Source organism: Lycium ferocissimum, chromosome 2, assembly GCF_029784015.1.
Source record: "Lycium ferocissimum isolate CSIRO_LF1 chromosome 2, AGI_CSIRO_Lferr_CH_V1, whole genome shotgun sequence".
NCBI lineage: Eukaryota > Viridiplantae > Streptophyta > Magnoliopsida > Solanales > Solanaceae > Lycium > Lycium ferocissimum.
In genome coordinates, this window is record NC_081343.1 from 63,218,210 (window position 1) to 63,240,508 (window position 22,299).

The 22,299-nt window shown below is 33.1% G+C and overlaps 1 protein-coding gene, 1 long non-coding RNA gene and 2 other non-coding genes across 4 annotated transcripts; 2 read left to right on the top strand and 2 right to left on the bottom strand.

Annotated features, from left to right (window-relative positions):
* Positions 1–3,906: 3,906 nt before the first annotated feature.
* Positions 3,907–5,697, bottom strand: LOC132048301 (uncharacterized). Its single transcript, XR_009412942.1, has 3 exons — positions 5,555–5,697; positions 4,331–4,646; positions 3,907–4,111 (listed from the first exon to the last, which is right to left on the bottom strand). It is a non-coding gene; the product is annotated as an uncharacterized LOC132048301 (long non-coding RNA).
* A 4,826-nt stretch (positions 5,698–10,523) lies between these two features.
* On the top strand, positions 10,524–10,597 carry TRNAN-GUU (transfer RNA asparagine (anticodon GUU)). The gene has a single exon. It is a non-coding gene; the product is annotated as a tRNA-Asn (tRNA).
* Positions 10,598–10,675: 78 nt separating this feature from the next.
* TRNAS-AGA (transfer RNA serine (anticodon AGA)) lies at positions 10,676–10,757 on the bottom strand. The gene has a single exon. It is a non-coding gene; the product is annotated as a tRNA-Ser (tRNA).
* Positions 10,758–17,964: 7,207 nt separating this feature from the next.
* Positions 17,965–21,179, top strand: LOC132046705 (probable serine/threonine-protein kinase PBL7). Its single transcript, XM_059437427.1, has 6 exons — positions 17,965–19,010; positions 19,320–19,577; positions 19,676–19,851; positions 19,944–20,023; positions 20,136–20,283; positions 20,593–21,179. The coding sequence occupies exons 1-6, from the start codon at positions 18,461–18,463 to the stop codon at positions 20,929–20,931; spliced, it is 1,551 nt and encodes a 516-aa protein (XP_059293410.1). The 5' UTR covers positions 17,965–18,460; the 3' UTR covers positions 20,932–21,179.
* The last annotated feature ends 1,120 nt before the right edge of the window (positions 21,180–22,299 follow it).

Genomic DNA, 22,299 nt, shown 5'->3' on the forward strand with positions numbered 1-22,299 from the left:
TGGAATGTCTGACAAACGAATTTTCGAGTTAAGTGTTGAATTTATAGGATGAGGCATTTAGAATCCCCTAGCTTGCTGAGCTTAGCCTATAGCATGACTACGTTGTGCTTTGAGTTAAGCTCAGCGAGCTCTCTATTTCACACTTAGTCAAAATTTCACGTTTTTCTACTTTGCCGACAACGTTCAGTAAAATGGACATAACTTTTTGTACAAAGATCCTTTTGGCTCCACAATATACCCTTGGAAAGGTATTTTAAAAGTCTATGACTTTCATGTTTTAAGTTTTCTCAATTTCTCAACGGATTTTCACAAAATCTGGATGTAAGGCAGACCTGTATTAAACTTAGCTAATTCAACCGAACCTTAAGCACCTCACTATTCGTCTTGATTTCGTAACAATTACTTTTCACCCAAACTCATCCTGATAGTATATCACATGTCTAAAATGTCACATTAATACTCATTTAACATATTCACACCTAATCCGAATGTACGGAGTGTTACATTATATCACCTTGTATATGTCTAACTTTAATAGTATCGATTTACATTTTTCCCATCAAAAATTGATTGAAAATTTTGCTCTTGAACCAAAGAGATGCCTTCTACTATTAAGTTCTAGATGGATATTGTCCGTGCTCCCAACTTTGCGTCTTTCAATGTCATTTTTCCTTTATATGCAAGAGAATAGCATATGTATATCTTACATCTTATTGAGAGAATAATAAATAAAAAACACATATCCATTAATATTTTCAATTGGACAAAGTTCAAGTAATTGCATTATCCACTTCTTTGGTGGAGAGATGTCGCTGATGTATTGATACAATATCGGTATCAATTGATGCAATATACAATGGAAAGAAACCTAAATCTAAGAACAAGAGGGTAAAGATAGAAGATAGACACAAGGATGAAATTTATTGACAATAAAGGTTCTTGACCAACCTAATAAATCAACTTTTCTCCATGCGGGGCTAGGTTCCAATCCTAGCTTTGTATGGCAAGGTTTGTGTGAAGGGAAACAAATTCTTAACCAAGGATGTCTTCGACGTATTGGTGATGGGAAGACAATGAGGGTCTATATTGACCCATGGTAGCCTAAAGATGATTCAAGTTATGTTGAAAGCTTTAATTTTCTTGGGAGCAACAATTTGCTTGTAGCCGATATGATGAAACAAGATGTACGAGAATGGAACTGGAATTTGCTTCATACCCTCTTTAATGCCTCCGAGATAGAGGTGGTTAGACAAATTTCCTTGAATAGTAGGCCCCGAGGAGATACATGGATATGGAGATGGGATAGCAAAGGATTATATTCCGTGAAGAGTGGATATCGTCTCCATTATAGTCAAAAATATTGCACCGAACCAACAACACCAACAACTTTGGAAGTTCGTTTGGAGCCTCTCATTATCTCCTAAAGTGCTTAACTTTATTTGGAGAGTCTTGAGATTTTTTTTTCTACATGTGAGAGCCTTTCGAAGAAGAAATGTGTTCAATCTGCCATCGATGTTTGCAAGTACCAGAGACCGTAAAACATTGCTTGGTAGAATGTCATTTTGCAAAGCAATGAATCAAATTTTGGTTGAAGTGGTTTAACAAGGAACTTTATGGAGTGGTTTGAGGAGCTGAGAATGAGGAATGATAAAACAGGAATGGACGAAGCTGTCATGATTTTGTGGAGCTTGTGGGAAGTGAGAAATAATCTACGCTGGAATAATAAGAAAAGTGCGCCCACTGCTATTTTGTACCGAATTGGAGGTATTAAGGAATTCCAATTTGCGGGACGAGATGGCTCTTTGTTACAATGAATACTATGACTACTAAATGGAAATTGCCTCCGCTTTCCACAATCAAATGTAATAGCGATGTCTCTTACAACTAGCAAACTATGCCCGTGCGATACACGGGGCCCAACATGATTAATTTGGTTACTCAATGTAGTTAGTCTTAATGGTTTGTATATTTTGCAAAGGATACTGCGATTTTCCTTAGTGAGTCTCCATATTTTTTTCTTTTCCTCATATCTTTCCCCTTAATTTCTCAATTGTTGTTAAAATTTGTCTTATTTTGGTTATGTCTGCCTCTTTTTATATTTAGTAAGTTGATAATTTAAATATTTTACATGTCATGTTTATAATCACAAGATTCAAAGAATATTTTATTATATTATACATATTTTTAATTTAATCACAAGATTTGAAAGTCTATCTTTATTTCTTAAACTCTGTGTTTAGTCAAACGCAAACACCTAAATTGAGACAGAGGGAGTATATGCCAAATGAAGGAAATGAAAGGACAATTGAGACATTGCGGCCCCGTGGAACTTAAAAAGTAAACACACAAGAGGTAGAATTAATGTTCAACATCTGAAATGTACACACGTTAGTCCTTTCTTAGAGTACAATTTTAGTTGCTTTTTGTATAACTTATTATTGTTGTGTTCGTCTTCCTTGAGCGTTTATATATAATAGAAATATAAAAAAATATAAGAAAAATATAGAATAGAAGAATAGACATATATTTTTAGTAATGTGGCCAAATAATATGGGACGGAGGGAGTACTTCATTTATTAATTCTTAAAGAACATGAAAAGTCAAAAGTAAATAAGTAAAAGTGCACGGAAAAAATAAAAATGTAAGAACGTGAAAAGTTAAAAGTGAACACGTAAAAGTGCACGGAGAAAATAAGTATGTCGGAGAATTAAAATTGAAGTGCATACGTATATACATGAGAAGGGAATAAATATTAAGTACTATGACATATGTAAATATTCAGCAAGAACATGAAAAGTCAAAAGTGAACAAGTAAAAGTGCACGGAGGAAATAAATATGTGTCGTAGAATTAAAATTGAAGTTCATACGTGTATACATGAGAAGAGAATAAATATTCAGTACTATGACATATGTCCACGTGGGATTTATTAATTCTTAAAGAACGTGAAAAGTCAAAAATGAATAAGTAAAAGTGCACGGAGGAAATAAATCTGTGTAGGAGAATTAAAATTGAACTGCATACGTCTATACATGAGAAGAGAATAAATATTCAGCAAGAACGTGAAAAGTGAAAAGTGAACAAGTAAAAGTGCACAGAGGAAATAAACGTGTCGAAAAATTAAAATTGAAGTGCAAATGTCTATACATGAGAAGGGAATAAGCACTATAACATATGTCCATGTGGGATAAAAAAAACAGTTGATTAAAGTGTACAAGTTATATAGCTTTTGGTACAAACATTCATTGCGTGTACAATTTGTAAAGCTTTGGGTACAAGTATGTATTCTTTGTGTTGGTCCTTGTTTGTCCCACCCAACTCCTATTTCTATATAGTAGAGATATCCATACAGGCTTGGGGGGGGGGGTAGGCATAGAGTTACGTGATCACTTGGGTTCATCGCTGGAAAACAATATTCCTCGGCCGTGAGATCATAGGAGTGTACGAGGCTCTTACTTGGTTAAGGAGTGATTCAGTACAACGAGATTTATTATGAAAACTGATAATCTACTCGTGAGGCAAGCTCTGGAAGGAGATTTGGTGAACTACTCTTATTTTGATGCTTTAGTTTTTTATTGTAAAATTTTTCTCATAGAGTTACCGTTTTTCTCTTTGTCGTCTGTTAAGAAATCAGCAATCAAGTTGCTCAATGTCTTGCTAGAGCATCTGCTTCTATGTCTGGTTCGATGGAGTGGAATACTTCTCCTCTGTCTCTAATTACCGATTTATTTGCGTTTGATTTGAATAATACATAATGAAAACACATTTTCAAAAAAAAAAAAAAAAAACCAAAAAGGCACCTAATCTCTTAGAAAACTCTCAAGCAAGTAATCTCTTTAGCTAATTAGATATTGAGATCCCCTTCCTTTTCCAGAAGGGGTTATGGGAGAAGGTTGTTGACCTAAGATAGACATAACCGCTGCTCGAGCTGCTAGCTGTTCAACTTCTTTCTTGTTTTTCCCAGTTTCTCCCCTATAATGAATACCATTGAAGACCGATATAGATTTGAAAACAGCAGGCACCACCCCAAATTGAACAGTCTGATAAGTAGGTTTCTTTAGGTTCATTTTTACGACATACTCATTCATGATGGACTTGCAAAACACAGTATCCTAGACAAAGTACACCAGGTAAAAACAGTATTAGTAATATGAGAAAAGAGAGAAACAGACTTTGATTAACTGATCTTTGAAGCCTAAGATTTAGATTTTGAGAAATATACAAACGATGAACCAGGAATGAGAAAACACCTCGCTACAAAGATATAAGTCATTTAGACTCTTATAAAACTAAACGTTATAAATATATTATTTTGCGACAATACAACATACCTCAGGAATGAGAGGTCATCTGTCACGTTTCATATTCTCTTTCATGCTAATCAAGGAAACTCTCGCAGCTTCCTTCTCTGCAGTCTTTAGATGTGAAAATATGCCAGGAGAGGTATACCAACGCCCATCAACGAAAACACTTGATCTAAAGAGGGGTGCATGCGAAGAGCCTAAATTGAAAGTCTGATAAATAGGAAAATCTAGGGATGATCGTTGGGTGAGCCTAAATTAAAAGTCTGATAAATAGGAAAATCTAGGGATGATCGTTGGGTATACTCTTGTAGGCGATTCTTTAGCATGTGGTGCTCATAAACATCTACAACAAGAAATGACAAGTAATAAGTCAGAGTTAGTATCATAAACACATTATGCTCCAAGAGTTTCAAACATGTTAACCAAAAGCATATGTTGTCTGTTGTCTTTTAAGTATAAAAAAAAGGGCGAAACAACAAGATTTGAATGGTCCTTTCCATTCAAAACATGTGCATAATTAACTTTCTGAAAAGAGAGAACTAATTTGGAAACCTACTACATACTTCATGATATATACACTAGCACACACCTATATACGTGAGAAAAAAAAATCATGCGCTAATTCTTCAAATAATTCTTTAGCGGGAAACAGCAAAAACCTTCCAGGGAGTAGAGGTTAGGATGCGTCATCCTACTTATTTAGCACCCAAGGCTTCTAATCAGTTCATTTCCTTTGTAACCTATTCAAGGGATATGGTGTGATGGTTGGAATACCTTTATTGCCGCCTAGTGGTTTGGGGTTCGACCCCTAGAAAGTGAGAACATATCTGTAGGAAGAGCTCTACCCGCTAAGTGGGCCTAACCTACACGAATTTGGATTAGTAGCATCAGTGAATTCTTAACACCAGATACCAGAGCAAAGATCAATGGTTGCTTCTCTACTGCTTATCAAAAGTATTTTTTCCCCTTAAGGTAAGAATTGGGAACAAAAAGATCTCATTGTTTTAATGCAACTCTTGAAGAACATCCACACTTAACAAACTACAGACACACAAGTGATCCTGTATAGTTGCAAAAATGAGGTATCACAAAAGCTCAATTTTTGTCACCTCCCAAGTTAGAAAAAAACAATTAATAATTTCTAGGTTGGTGGGTTTTACTACAGATACAGAGACCAAACAGCTAAACCATAACAAAAGATGTTATCTCTACCAGCACTTGTCAACAAAACAGAAAATTAAAAAAACTTACATTGATTTGTCAGATCTTCAGCCATTCTGTTGTGCTGTGCAGAGCTTTGAGCCGCAGAATTGATCGACTTGGTTGAATAGATTTCGGTATTTCCTGAGTTGTTTAGGGTTAAGTAAATGAAAATGAAGATGCCCACTGAAATATATATATATATATATATATATATATATATATATATATATATATATAATTCACGTTTTTTCGCTTCAATATTGTTGTGTCGTTACTTTGTTGATTTGTATTTAGTAGACTCCAAATTGGGATCTTGGATGCATGTAATCATTGTGAACGGTAAGTGATTTGGATTTGAATGCATGAGTTCCATTTGCCAGATGGGATTTTTAATTTGGATTTGAATGCATGAGTTCCATTTGACAGATGGGATTTGTAATTTGGATTCGAATGCATGAGTTTCATTTGCCAGATGGGATTTGTAATTTGGATTTGAATGCATCAGTTCCATTTGCCAGATGGGATTTGTAAGCAGCGTTTTTTAAATTTTGTAACTTATATAGTTTGAGAAAATGATCAAAATGGTCCTTACTGTACGGGGGTTGGACTGTTTTGGTCCTTGATATATACTACGTGATCGAAATAGTCCTTATGTATGGAAAAAGTGATTACTATAGTCCCTCATATATATCACGTAACGACATAGTTCTTAATGTATGAAAAAGGTGATCAGTTCACTCCTTCATATATATCCAAATAATCCTTAATGTATGAAAAACGTGATGATTCAAGTTTAATTCACGTGAAAAAAGATTATTAAGTTTAACCAACAACGTAATTTACGTGACCTATAGGAAACATAAAAAATGGGAGTAATACCTGTCAGCCATAATCGAATCTTATATGATGAGAAGAATGGTCTATTTTTGTTACCTTCAATTGAAACTCTCATACCAATAATCAAAGTGAAGCTCACGTGAGCTCTATAAAAATAAAACTATGTTTCAAGGAAAGCAAAAAAAATATATACTCCATTGTTCTTTGGAGCACACAGTGGTAGCAAGAGGGAAAGGGTAGTTTTTTCTTCTCTCACATCAGTTATGTTGCTGGTTAAACTTAATCGTTTTTTACCTATGCTGTCACTTTTAAGGTTTAGGACTAAAATGATCATTTTTTCTATACATTGAGGACTATCTCGATTACATGGTATATACAAAGGACTAAAATGATCACTTTTCTCATAAATTAAGGACTATTTCAATCACGTGGTATATATAAATACTAAAATAGTCCAACCCCATACATTAAGGACCATTTATCATTTTCTCAATATAGTTTATAAGTCGCGATTGATTAACCCATTTATAAATTGTGTTTGACGAATGTCAATCGAGTTTGACGCCTTTCCAAAGTGCACTTGTCAAATGTGATTTATAAGTCGCATTTATTGAATATAAATTTGAGTTAGATTATAATTTTTAACTTTGAAAACTTGCGAGCATGATTGCGCCCGTTTATCCTAAAGTTGGCCATTAAAATTTACGTTGAATTCACGGTGCGTTTAAACAATTACATAAGTTGAATATTTATTGATAGTGTAAATTTAATGTAATAACTTAGAAAGAAAAGTAAATAACATATTTTAATAGGTAAGGATTACATCGATACTAGGAAAATCTTTTTGTTAGTATGTAAAATTAAAACTCCAAGTTGATTTTCACATATAAGTAATTTTCATTTACTTGCATCTTACAGATGAACATTAGTGTTAATTTTTTCTATCTTCCGCTGCAACCAATTGATACTTGTTTTCATCTCAACCAATTTAAAAAAGTTAATTAGAGTATATTCTTTTCAGCTACCAACCAGTACTTGCTTTCATGTCAATCAACTTAAGAAAATGAATTAGAATATAATTTTAAGATACAAGTTTTTTGTTGATTTTCTCTTTTTTCTTGCTACTCTGCTCATCAAGCGTCTCCAAATTATCCAATGCTAGCTCGGACAATGATTGCGGTATCCATTATATCGGACAATGATAGTATTTCATAAAATATAATTATAATAAATATTTTTAAATAGGTAAAAAAAAGTTACATTTTAAAAAAATAAAATCTATTATATGCGAAGGTATTACTATAATCAAGTTGCTTATGAATTTTATTGGTATGGAATATTAAGGGAAATTCTTGAAAAGGCGGGGCGGTGAGGCGTGGGACCCACATGTCGGAATTTTTATAAAGGACATATGAAGAGATATATGGGTGGTACGTGTTTACAATCCTAAGAAGGACCACATGAAAACAAAAATGAGTGTAAGCCCTCCAAAAAGGGCGATTTAAGAAAACGCGTAAGCGAGTAAAATGGTATTATGAGTTTGGAATTTATTTAATTTTTATGGACGTTTTATTTCATTACCCACACCTTTAAAATGAAATATCAATTATAATAGGAATATTTTTAAATAGGTGAAGAGAAAAGTTACATTTTAAAAATAAAGAAGAAGGGTGGACGTGGTGGCTGCATACTTAAGGTAAGATTAAGGATGTTTATATATATATATATATATATATATATATATCAGGAATGAACTAAATTTTATTTAGTATTTTTCTATTATAAAATCGTGTGTGGGCTGTTTTGGAAGCTAATGTGAATTAAATATAGTTTCTTGTATTTATGAAGATAATGTTGCTAAAGTGTGGATTGTTGGTGTAGTCTGAAAGAAAGAAGTGTGTTGTTGTTGTTCCTATTGGAATTGGGAAGTTTCGGGTGAGGTAGTATAATGGTTGGGTTGTTGGAAACTTGTAATTATATATAATATAATTTATAGTTGAATTGAATGATGTATAAACAATACAATGAAAATATAAAGCTAGGGAGATTATGAAAAAATGCAAATGACTAATGTTTGGTGTCTAACGACTAACATTTTAACTTTCAAACAATGAAAAATCAGCATGATTACGATTTTTATTTAATTTTTCAAAACAATATTACTATCATACTAAATTCGTTTTTATCTCCCTATAAGCAAATAATCAATAAACTTTATCGAGTCCGTAATGATGATTAAAATGTAATTCCTTCATGAATAAAAATAAAATTACGTTATATATATATATATATATATGAAATAATAAATATGATAATTTTGATACATATGCATGATATATGTTTTCAAAGGCAAGTCATATGTTTTATGTTAGAGATTTTAAATGAGACCAATGACGATGATATGTTGTTCAAAGGCAATCATTATTTTACATGATTATTATAACTTTAATGAAAAGCATGTAGAAGATGTTAGCGTAAGAACCGGAATCGGTTATGTATTTATGTTATGATTTTGTTTTATGATTAAGAGTCACGTGTATGATAAGCGGCCATTATATAGTATTTTAACGATTGCGTACTTTATTTGATTTGAAAAAAGATGAAAAAAGCATGTTTAATTTCCGAAAAAACTTTCATTATGTATTTACAAGTATGATTATGAGGAAAGGTCACGAGAGTCGGCGGCGGGATTCGCCCCGGTAAGGGTCGGTGATAGCGCTATCGGAAATAAATGATAGTATATATATATATATATATATATATATATATATATATATATATATATATATATATATATAAAGCAATCTATTATAGACTTGTAATTATATATAATATAATTTTATGAGTATAAACAATACAATGAAATAAAAGCTATTATGAAATGCAAATCAACTCTAACATTTTAACTTTCAAACAATGAAAAATCACAATTTTTCAAAACAATATTACTATCATACTATTCGTTTTATCTCCCTATAAGCAAATAATCAATAAACTTTATCAGTATTATAATTAAAATGTAATTCCTTCATGAATAAAAATAAAATTATTTTCAAATAGCGAAATAATAATATATGATAATTTTGATACATACGCCAAAAGACCAATGACAAGTGAAAATGTACGATTCGGTTATGTATCTTAAGAGAAATATAAAATAATATCCACCCTCACGATGTTCTCAAACAGTAAATATGCAATACTACGACTTGTTAATTGAATTAAACCCGATCTTCTTATTTCTATAGATGAAAAACTTTTAAGTGTCATTCATTTGTTAAAGAATTATAAGGGTCAATGATTTTAACTAAGGAATTTAACATATAATTTGTGTAAGAACTGTTAGGCGAGCTCCGAGCATTGGGCGTTAGGCGTGTTTAGGGCGAACAATCGGGCGTTTGTAGTGCGACTTCCATTTAAACTAAGCCCGCACGTGAGCTGATGAGTCACAGAAATCGCCTTTTAAAACACTGACTATAATAGACATACTACTGTCAGCTCTTTTTGGAGTACTATAGTAGGTAGGGGTGTCAAGGCGGGCGTTTAGTAAAAAAAAATGGGAGGTAATAAATGGGTTCAAGTTTAACATTGGCCCAAAAGTTATTTAATTTGAATTGGGTTGAAATTTGAAATGGACTAAAAATGTGAGGTCATGACGACTTGAGCTGATTTTTTGAAGGGTCTATTTTAAAAAATTTTTTTGGAAAATATTTTCTAGAGATACATTTTTCGCGAAAAATATTTTCACGAAAATTATTTTTTACGGATTTTTCGTGGAAAATATTTTTTAAGAAAACAATTTTGTGGTAAATATTTTTCGAGAAAAACATTTTTCAGAAAATATTTCTTCATATTGAATACACCACAAACTTATAAGATACATGATACAAGAAAAGTGCATATATTAAACAAATAAACTAAATCTCAAATAAACCCAAATTTAAGTAAATCTTAAAAATGGGCTTTTGGAGTGTTAAGTTGGAGATCACTTTAAAATGGGCTATGTTGGGTTGGAAATCATTTACAATATAAAATTATCTTGAACAAGTAGGCATATAGTAGGCATATTGCTGTCAGCCTTTTGATTTATGTATCACGTACTATCGGATGCAGCGCAGAATCAACGAGTTAAATTAAACAAGATTACGAGTGTAAAGGAATGGATGAACATTATCAAGGAGCTGGAATAGCTCAGTTGGTTAGAGCGTGTGGCTGTTAACCACAAGGTCGGAGGTTCAAGCCCTCCTTCTAGCGCCATTTTTCTCTTTAATTTTCAAACTTAAGAATTTTGGATTGCGTATAGAAGGAGATATTGCAAAACCAAAATAGATACGTGAGTGGCAGGATTCGAACCTGCGCGGGCAGAGCCCACATGATTTCTAGTCATGCCCGATAACCACTCCGGCACGCCCACTGGAATGACCGAAATAAATACTTTCACATTTCATTTCAAAACCAATAATTTTTCACGAACTGTGATGAAGATTTAAGGGCGCTGGGATAAGAAATCAGGGATTTCGTTCGGAGCTCATACTTGGAAAAGTTTACATTCGACACTGTCTACTGTGTACTAAATAAATAATACTACGTGCTCGCTGTTACAAAAATAGCTAAGCAGAAATATTCATGTATAATGCTTCAATTAGAAATTGGATCATTTGCACGATTCCCCTTCGAGGGCATTGGTCTTTAACTTTTGTTCTTCGCTAAAATTTTGGGTTTTGAGCTAAAATTTCGATCAAAAATTTAAAAAAAAAAAAAAATCGCGATGAGTAGAGTTTGGATTCGAGTGCATGCAAAACTCTACCTCTGGCAGAGTTTCAAACTCTACCTTAAGGTAGATTTTTGCCTTCAGGCATTTTTTTTTTTTTACTTAGTTGAAATTTTACAAACACCTGCCTTAATGCCTAACTTTTGCCCGAATAGGCCTAATTTTGGGCAAAAGTTAGGCCTCAAGATAGAAATTTGCCTTAAGGCTTAATTTTGGGTAAAAGTTTGTCTTAAGGCAAACCTCAGCCTTAAGGCCTAACTTTTGCCCGAATAGGCCTAACTTTGCTACAAATGTCTGCCTTGCGAATTTTTTTTTTTTTTTTTACTGAGCTGGGGTTCAAACTCAGAATATCGGACTATTAAGCGAAGGACAGGAATTAAAGACTACCAATTTGAGGGACAAAAATTAAAGACCAGTGCCTTTGAAGGCCAATCCGCACAAAAAAATGTTAGAAATTTAAGACCAAAAATTAAATTGGGCTGGTTTCTACTCATCCTGCATGGGGCAATTCGCAGGAATGCCCTTACTTTGGGGTGGTATTTAATTTTTGTCCCTCAAATTGGTGGTCTTCAATTTTTGTCCTTCGCCTAATACTATGAGGTTGGGGTTCGAATCCCTGCTCAGTAAAAAAAATAAAATTGGAAGGCAGAGTTTTGTAACAAAGTTAGGCCTATTCGGGCCAAAGTTAGGTTGCTTGCAGAATTTTCCTGCTTCAGGCAGAGTTTTAGGCAAAATTTTGCCTTGCGAATCGAAACCTCTGCCTTGTGAAATTCCTTCTTTTTTTTCCTGAGCGGTGGTTCGAACCCAGAATCTTGAGATATTAGGCGAAAGACGAAAATTAAAGACCACCCCAAAAGAAGGGCAATCCGTGCAAAACATGCAACAAGTCCAAGAATATATACTGATTCTTGCTGCATATATTCTAATTTCTTGCACATCATCTCGATAAAATTAGATCGGTTTTAGAAGAAATCAGAATGGCTGATGATTAGAATGTCTCTTACGTGGGTAGGCGTTGATGGGTAACTAATTTTTTATAACAAAATTTCCATTTTTTGTACCCAGTAATATATAAAGCAATAAATAAAGAGTAGTTAATACTGGTAAAAAAAGACACGAAAATCCTTTTTGTTAATTAGCTGTTTGTACATTTTCAATTGCTGATCAGATCATATAGAACGAATTACAGAAAAGAGGAAGTAATTAATTAAGAAACAGGATGTGGCATATATCCCCAGTTCTAACGCAAGTAGACAATTTGTCTCAATGTGAATAGGAGACTCATGTCATGTCTCCCGTCAGAAACATTATGAATTAGTACCAACACTATGCACTAAAATTATTGGATATTTTGTGTGATATAGAACAAATACACATGATGTTTACTCAAATTTTAACCGAATATTACGTCCAAAGGGTTCATAAAGTCAATACTTAACGTACGTAGAGGGTATGGTCCACCTTGTTTCTGATATCCACTTGTTCTGGGAGCAAAAGGAATACTTACACTTATTTTCTATTTTTTTTATGGAGAAATGATTCTGATTTCTGCTCTTCAGTGTCCGTTAATCATCCAACAAGTAATTTCTCTCCCTCTCTCTTCCTCTATTTGTTAATGTGTCTAACTTTTCTGGAAACTAAAAATTAATCTGCATGTTTAGCTCTTTAATCTTTACAATTTGATGAAAGTGCAAGTTAAATCTCTTCACGTGAAACTAGAATAAAGTTGAAGGTTACTGATCAGTATCAAGTTATTGCACAAACTAACATTATTCTCAAATTTTCCACAAAAGGTGGAAGTTATCAAATGCTGTAATTCTCCAAGTCCCTGTACAACACTGCGTACATTCATTTAAATAGACTACTGCGAGTTCCAATTAGCCGATCAACTAACCATACTTAATGATAGATTAATTTAGAAACTATATAAATCATCTTTATCTATTTTATTTTATTCAGATCCATTTCATTCCACTAATAATTAATTACTCCTAATTCTCTAAAACAGGAAATAAAGTCTCTACTATCCAAAACTAAGAAAATCTCATGACAAATACTGCAGGTAAGTTCAACCTTGTAGGATGTTGATTTGTCACTTGGCCGCACCGTTAACAATGTACCCTGTTGTATCTTTTTTGCATGTGGTGGAAGATGGATGATATCCTCCCATTTATGCATTTTTTGCTCCCCACATGGGCCGGTTCCCTTGCATGGTGGTGATTGAGATTGTATGTCGTAAGGGGAGCTAGCTAGTGGGATTAATCCTTTATTAATAGAGGTGACAAATTTAATTCATTTTTTCGTAATCCATTTAAGTTTAAGCTGTCTATATCATGCTTGATCTGTTGTTGATAATTTACATGATGGTTCGATCTGGATTAATATGTCTTTTGTATTTCTTGAGTTAGCTTATACACTATATGGAGTTCAAGCACAAAATTCATGTCTTTGTCATCATTTATTGACTTAGTGTGTTAGAACCTGAAATGACTTATCAAACAATTGGATCAAAAATAGTTTAATCCGAGGGGTCAAGCTGTATTAAGAGACTTCCACGCTATCTAACTTACTCAAAACCAAAAGGGCAAAAGAAGAAGGGGAGAAGGATCATATAGTGATTTTTCTTATTGTCAATTTGGACCCCAATCCTCTCCTCTGTAATAAATTAAAATAAATGAAATAATTGTACGTAATTAGTATTATGTGTCTAATAAAACAAAAAAGAATGTCAACTGAAGAGAAAATTCGAGATGAAGGGCTATGGGGGATTCATTGAAAAACAGTAGATGTTAGCACAACTGTAATGTCATTAGGTGAGCTAGCACTTCACGAAACAAAGACTGTCGTAAACTAAAACCCATAACATATGGTATTGTAGTATTATTATCGCCTCATAATCTATCTAATTTATGAAATAATTAGTGGAGTACTTCGATTTGGCAACTCTTGCAAATCTTAACCACTAGTCCACTACCTGTGGTTGCATGTAGGGTATTTCACATATCTATAGTTTATTATAAGTTTATTAGGCTGACCATATTTGATGACATAGCTCGCCTAATTTTTTCCCCCCCCCCCCCCAACCTTATTTGGGACCAAAACGTAATTGCTGTTATTTTTGTTGATTTTCTTCTTTCATTTGATGAGATTAGATAAATCCACATGTTTTAATTTAATTGAACCTCTATACTCTGAGGGCATGTTTGTTACGGAGGAAAACATTTTAAATATTTATCAATTTTTTCATGTTTGGTTATCAAAATATTTCTCGAAAAAAGAAAAAAAAATTCCTATGAGGCAGACATATCAATGTATGCACAGTTAACGAGTTCTAATTACTTAATCATATTTATCTTATATGACACTATTATTATTTTGGAAGCTTTTTTCTTTTATACGGTTTTTATACATTTTAATTTATTATAAAAAAAGTGAGTTACAGTATTTCTGTTTAATTTCAAAGACGTTAATTACTTTTGGGTTCATTTGGTATGAAGGAAAAAACAAAAAATGTTTCTGGAAAATAAGTGATTTTTATTTTTATTTTTATTTTCTGGTGTTAAGGAAGTAAGTAGATTATAGTATTCTAAGAGCATTTACATATAATCTAAGCAAATTATGAGGGGTGGGTGTTAGAGGTGGGGAGGTGACGATGAGCGTGAAGCCATTTTAAGAAACGTGTTTTTCTAAAGAAAATATTTTTAAAATATTTTGATCAACCAAACATTACGAAAATATAAAAAAAAAATCTTCACTACCAAAATACACCCTTTATTCCGAAAATTTAAGAAACCGATGTACGGCATAGTATAAATCTAAAACAAAACTTTAGATGCTTCGGAACCTGTACTTTGAGTTCATTCGAAGAAGGTACGTACACCAGTGAAGGAAGTTATTAAAAGATTAAGCAAAAAAAAAAGTTATTAAAAGATGAAAACACCTCATTCACTAGTGAGAGGACAACTTGACAACTGGCAAGAATTAGGAATATTTAATTTATATAATGTCTTAACAAAACTAATAATAAGATGTACTCCATGAGTTTTTGAGACTTCATACCTAATTAATTCGTCCCATACAGAAGAAAAATGCTAAGTGTTCCATTATTTGCCCATAAAACATTACTTAAATTATTCAATGAAAGATCTGATGTTGATATTCTGCCGGTACCAAATTTGATTAACGAATTTGTTACACGTGCACTGACCCAATTTCATCATTATTCACATACACTCCCTCCAACCTATGAAATACTTTAAATTTAATTTAACAAAAGGACATAATGTCCAATGTGAGGTATACAAGGACACTTAAAATTATCTTAAGATTTTGAGTTAATATTTTAGATTCTTTATCATAGTATTGTTGCTACCTTTTGATATATCTATTTTCTTATATTTGCTAAGCTAATTCGCATAAACTTAGCCCCCTTTGGCCATAAGAATTATTCACTTTATTTAATTTTTTTCTTTTTTTAAATCACTTTTGGCCATGAAAATTCGAATACAACTTGAAGTTGTATCGCGGAATACAAAAACTCAAAAAACTTATTTTTCAAAAAAAAATCACTTTTTTCACTTTTTCATTTCACCAAAAACTACAATTTCAAAAACTATGGCCAAACACAACTCCAACTCCAACTCCAACTCCAAAATTTCAAAAAAAAAGTGAATTTTTTTTGGTATCTATGGACAAACGGGGCCTTATTAACTCTAAGATCAAATTATACGTGTAGAAAGATGTTCATTCATGAAAGAATTATTGTACACTTATCATACCAAAAATCATCTTAATGTACTCATCAAATAAGGGCAAAAGCTTATCCAAATGTGGTGTATAGTAATCAATGCATACATGAAATGTGTCTTCATCATCTCATTTTTAAATTATTATCAATTAACTATAGTTAATACATATCCTTATCTCATTTTTATCATTAGAATTAATGGTGAACTAACTGATGTAGTTGTACTAGTACAAGAAGTATATATATAAAAAGAATAAAAATAAAAACTCCCGGAAACCACAAAATTTTTATTAATTTATTTTGGGGAAGAAATTCTTAAACTTGATATGGATTATTTGTATAACCTGAATTGTGTAATGAAATGTATCTGATGGTAGCCATGTGGGGAATTTTCCACGGTATCAGCTTAACTGCCTTAATCCACACATTAATTAGGTAGCTTACTCTTCCTTTCCTTTTCATTTTCGGAGAAGTAGATATATGCATTCCTAACTCCTTTTATTTTAGTAAAGCATTTATAATGTTATTCTGTTGAAAGCCGTCTTTTTAAACTCAATGATCCTTAATATTATTATTTCTTCTTGGTGCTAAGTAATATAATTTGAGTACTAACTGAGAAAGGTTCGAGTAGTCAATTGTTTGGAGAAGTATCAAGTTAGTGAAAATCATACGAAATTAATGTTCAAATTTCGGCAGAGATAAAAAAATAATAATTTAGTAGATGATTTTTCCTCTTGAACTACCCGCGTTTTAGTGCATTAGAGTTATTCGATACCTGTCTTTAGTGGGAGGTAATAGATACTCAATAAAACAATCGATATGTCAGATTGACCTAAATACACGTTTATAATAATAAAAATATAAATGTTGATTATTATTGATCAACAATATGACAACCATTGCATATTTCCATAATTAATTAATTACTTGATTTTTTGACATGGGAGGACGATATATCATTAAGACCCTCGATAACCTAAAGTAACTATGATTATGGCAGTATGCCGCCTAAAGATCTCATGATATTATTCGAAATAAAGCGACAAATCATTAGCAATGTTCAAGAACATGATGTTTTAATTGACCATCCTGCTCTCGTTCCCTTGATTGTCCCTCGTCCTTTGCCTAGGAATTCATAGATATAACTTAGGTTTCTACGTATTGCCAGAAGGAGTTAAATCCATAAATTTCTTAATTCACTTGTATTCTCAAAGAATATCGAGAATAACTAAGTTCAATCCAAGACTCTTTTGCAACCCTACCTTTGAACCCAAACGTAACGCTAGTTAAAGAGTAGTAACACAAGCAGACATTTTGATCATGATCCATTTTTTTAGCTTGAAAAAATTGTTTATTTTTTACATTTTCTAAAAGTAATATTTTTCCTATGTGTTTCTTAAGATTATTTTTAAGAGAACGACGCCGTTATACTCACCAGAGTCTTACATTAAGCTAACGGATAGCAAGCGTTATAAACTGTATCGTACAAGAACAATTCTCAAATGCTATTAGTGAAAACTTCATGGTTAGTACAATCTAATACGTTTACCGTGTTTTGATCACATCAATTACACAACCGATACAACTTTGATGTTTAAACGTAACTATTAAACGAAACAGCCCCTCGAGACATTCATTAGTCCGTTCCAAACTAGTTAGCAACGTACTATCCAATCACAATTTGTTATCATTATTACAAATTTTGATCAACAAAATTTTTACATCGAGATCTATCCTGTTTTCGGCTTGAGCATAAACTCGACAAGAGTGATTTTTATATTCAGAACTACCTAAAAGATAAGATAGTCAATATCCTTCAACAAATTAAATTACATTAATAGTATATACACTTTCTACTCTATTGTATAAATGAGTTAAATCAAGATTCAAGAATAATATGTAGAATGACAAGAGAGAGGGCAGCTGTGCTGTCAAGAAAGGTAGTTGGGGGATGAGAAGGTCACCAAACAACTACATCCATCATCTATCTGATTTTCCAACTTGATTATTGCATTATAATTAATACACCAACACCAAATTAACTAACCCCTAATTTGCCTCTTTCCCTCTCACATTTACACCTTATTATCCCTTTGAAAAAACTGCCTAATAAATTTCTTCCTCCATTTGTTTAAAACTTATCCAAAATCCCCAATAAAAGAAAAGCCCCTTTAAGACAGAAGCATCTCTTTTGTGGTTTCTGCTTGTCTTGTTAAACATTAACACCAAGAATCTTGCATTTATCTCAATTCACATTTTTCTCATTCTTAGTATAATGCCATTAACTGCCTTATACTAAAAAATTAAACTGGGTCGGTCTTATTTTAGTTCATCTAGGGACCATCTTTCTCTTTCTCTCCATTTCTCTTTCATTCTCACCTTCTCCCTTTTTCAGCATATAATCAAAAATCCCTTCACACTTTTCCATACGTTTTCATTATACATATTTGATCCCTTATTCTCCAATACTACTCTTCTTTTAGTAACTCTATCCTTCCCTACAAGCAAAGTTGTTCACTTTTCTTGATTCTTGATTTCTTTTTTTCTTGCTTTTTTGGTTTGTAAGTTTCTGTTTTGCTTTTCAAGATCCACTCACAAAATGGGGTTTCTTCAAAGTAGTTATACTAACTCTATAGAGCCTATTCACAGTTCATACCCTTTAAAGACTCAATCTTTAGACACTGATACTAATGACCATGAGTTAAAAATCAAGTCTTTAATTTACAGAATGATTTGGGATTTCGGGTTGGCCTGTTTTAACCCGACCCGACTCCGGCGAGGGTCCGGCAAGGATAACAATGATAAGGGTAAAAGTGTCAGTAGCTTGGAACATAATAAAGCTTGGTTACTTGCTGAGTCAGGTGCTTGTGGTACTGAGTTAATTAATGCTGAGCCACATTCTGTTCATTCTTCTTTTAGGTTCAGTTTTTGTTCTCAGGTTGAACTTGAGTCTATGAATGTGAATAACAGATGTTCTTCTGCAACTGTTTTGATGGTGAATTTGGATAATGGGTTGACTGATCCTTTGTCTAGAGAGCTTAAATGGAGGAAAATTCAATCACTTGAGAGGAGTATTTCACCTGTCACTCATTCTTTAATTAGGTTCACTTATGCTGAGATTGCTTCTGCTACTCGCAATTTTTCTAAAGGTATTCAATTGGTTATGTTCAATTTCTTAACTTTATTACATTCCCCTGTTTGACTGAGAAATTCATGTGATGTTGATTTGTTATTTCTTGAAGGGATTTTTCATTTTTGGCCCGTCGGCCGAAATTAATTATGGGCGCTAGGCAAATATATAATATATATATATATATATATATATATGTATATTTCATCGTGTACAATATGTATATTATATATACTTCAATAGTTAATATACAAAACCTATGCGTTTGCTGGCTATTGATCTTTTGACCTGTCGAAAAATGTAATTATTCCTTTCTTGAATTGGGTAGGTAGAGTTTTGGGAAGAGGAGCATTGAGCTATGTTTTCAGAGGAAGAGTTGGATTTATGAGGACTACTGTTGCGATTAAGCGGTTAGAAAGGGAAGACAAGGAATCTCCAAAGGCATTTTGTAGGGAATTGATGATCGCTAGTTCTCTTCATAATCCATACATTGTTCCTCTGGTTGGTTTTTGCATTGATCCAGAGGAGGGTTTCTTTTTGGTATACAAGTATGTATCTGGCGGAAGTTTAGAGCATCATTTGCACGGTGAGAGTACTTGGTTTTATTCTTTTCTCAATAAGGTCATTGTTATTTTAGTTTGCACAATTTATTTGGGTCTAATATATATAGAGTTTCACTCACAGATAAGAAGAAGAGGGGAGTGAAAAGTAGTCCAGCACTTCCATGGTCTACACGGTATAAGGTGGCCGTAGGCATTGCAGATTCAATAGGGTATTTGCATTATGGCACTGAGAGGTGTGTTGTTCACAGGGACATCAAACCCTCCAACATTCTTCTCTCATCAAAGAAGACGCCCAAGGTAATGGAAGGAACATTCATATTTAACAGCTTAAATTGTTTATCGTTCTTTTGGCCGTTTCTGTATTTTAATCCTTATATTGACCTATGCAGTTGTGTGACTTTGGTTTAGCTACATGGACTCCTGCACCTTCTGTTCCTTTCCTTTGTAAAACAGTTAAAGGAACATTCGGGTATAGTTTCTATCTTGACAACTCTTAAATAGGGGTAGCTATGAATAAAATCCTCACTTTGCTTGACTGTAGAGAACATCACCGTATTTACGCTCTTGAATTACATTTGCAGGTATTTAGCTCCTGAATATTTTCAGCATGGTAAAATATCGGATAAAACCGATGTTTATGCCTTTGGAGTCGTCCTCCTGGAGCTGCTAACTGGAAGGAAGCCAATTGAAGGGAAAGGAGGACCAGGAGAAGAGAACTTGGTGTTGTGGGTAGGTTCTTGCTTCACTTTCTGCCTAAGCTGTGTTCGTTTCTCTTTATTAGTTATGTTTAAATCAGTCTGGCTACAGTGATTGCTAACTGGTAATGCACTCATACATATTGTCCAGCATGATTTCTGCCAAAGTTGTGGCATATTTATAAATTTCACTATTGAGAAGTTTTTTGCTATAGCCAATGATGTTTGAGTGACCTGTACAATCCTTGTGATATTACCATGATTGACTGTTTAACGAATTAGATAATTTATTGTTCTTTTTGACAAGATTGGAAATTGTAGTCTCATTCTCTGTTCTTTTCAGGCAAAGCCACTGCTGCAGCAAGGAGCTCTTGAAAAGTTTCTTGATCCGAGACTCAAATTTCCTCGAAAGAACCTAGACCAAATAACTCGGATGACTCAAGCAGCAGCTGCATGTATACACAGTGAAGAATCTCGAAGGTCCAGTATGGATGAGATCATTGCCATATTGAGGGGCACAGAAGTTCGTTCATTGAACAGGAAGAAGTCTATTTCCAGTAATAATTGTATGATTGAGTGTTATCCCCAGTTGCAGCGGACCAAAAGTGAAATGAATAGTCACTTAGCCTTGGCAATGTTAGGAGTAACTGACTTTGAGGGTGATGATTTTTGTTGTCGTTGACATGAAGACGATTAATTTGATTAGTTTCTTATTTTTTTTTTTCTCCTTGTTCTTTTTCCCCTCACTCCATTCTAAGGTTCTAGGGTGACAACTGATAAGCTCATTTAACTTGTAGATAGATAGAGAAGTGGTGGTCTGATTGAAGAATACACTGTTTGTATATATGTGTCCCTGATTTTGGTGGGGAAAATATGGCAGGTTCTGTTTTGTGAGAGCACATAAATAAGTTTGTGAATTGTTTTCTAGCATGATCTTACGTCTTTCCGTGACATCGGTTTCTAAATTAACTGTGTTTAAGGCATCAGCAACCCCCGCTCCCCACCCCAGACACAATCTTCTTTAAACAGAAAGGCCTTTTTGTATTGCTTCGAGATTTTTCACTTCTTAGCTACTTTCACTCCAAATTAATAATGTAGTTAATCGAACCTTTCTCTTTCTTGTAACTAACTAATAACCGTTGCCATATTTCTCAATGGTAAATTAAAGGGAGCAGTGTATGACAATCTACAGTAGGCCACCAAAATTTAAAATTTATTAGTAGTAAATTCTGTTTGTTTAAAAGGTCTGAGACATTAATAAACTTTCTTGTTGAATACAACTCTTTTTGGATTTTTGAATTTATAGGAAATTGACAACATATTCTCTTCATGGCATATCTTTTTTCCTATTGATGGTACGTTTAACCTCTTTCTTTATTAATAAAACTAAAGTTAATCGATCTGTTTCAGGTTAGGTATTTAAGGAAAGATATGGTTCAGAAAGTACAACCATTTTTCCACTAACAATAAATAAAATTAGGTCACCTTGACATTATTTGAGATTGTTGAGATAATGACAGCTAAAACTCTCACATAGGACCCCAAATAATGAAAATATCTATTCCCCATACCTTTTTTTTTTGTGCGGATTGCCCTTCAAAAGCACTGGTCTTTAATTTTTGTACCTTAAATTGGTGGTCTTTAATTTTTGTCCTTCGCCTAATACTGCCTTTGAAAGTTACAAGGCAGACAAACGAGTTGAATCCCAAGAATTTATTTCCAAATAATTTATAAAAAAAAAAAAAAAAAAAAAAAAGGAATTTTGGAGAAGAAAGTAGAGTTTTGCGATTGAGGTGTATATAATTTTGAATGCAAAAGAGCCTAAGCCTAAGCAACCCCCGGGACCCAATCTTCTTTAACTTCTCGAGATTTTCATACAAACCTTTCTCTTTCTTGTAACTAACTAATAACCGTTGCCGATTGCGATTTTTTTTTTTTTTTTTTTCGAAATTAAATTAACCCAAATCTCATTATTTGAGATTGTTGAGATAATGACAACTAAAACTCTCATAGGACCCAAATAATGAAAATATCTACATATTTTTTTTTT

Excerpts from the sequence above, each read along its gene's own strand:
- LOC132046705 (XM_059437427.1), top strand. The coding sequence starts at position 18,461 with ATGGGGTTTCTTCAAAGTAGTTATACTAACTCTATAGAGCCTATTCAC. Across the intron at positions 19,578-19,675 it reads TTTAGAGCATCATTTGCACG|ATAAGAAGAAGAGGGGAGTG; the intron begins GTGAGAGTACTT and ends TTTCACTCACAG. Across the intron at positions 20,024-20,135 it reads ACAGTTAAAGGAACATTCGG|GTATTTAGCTCCTGAATATT; the intron begins GTATAGTTTCTA and ends TTACATTTGCAG.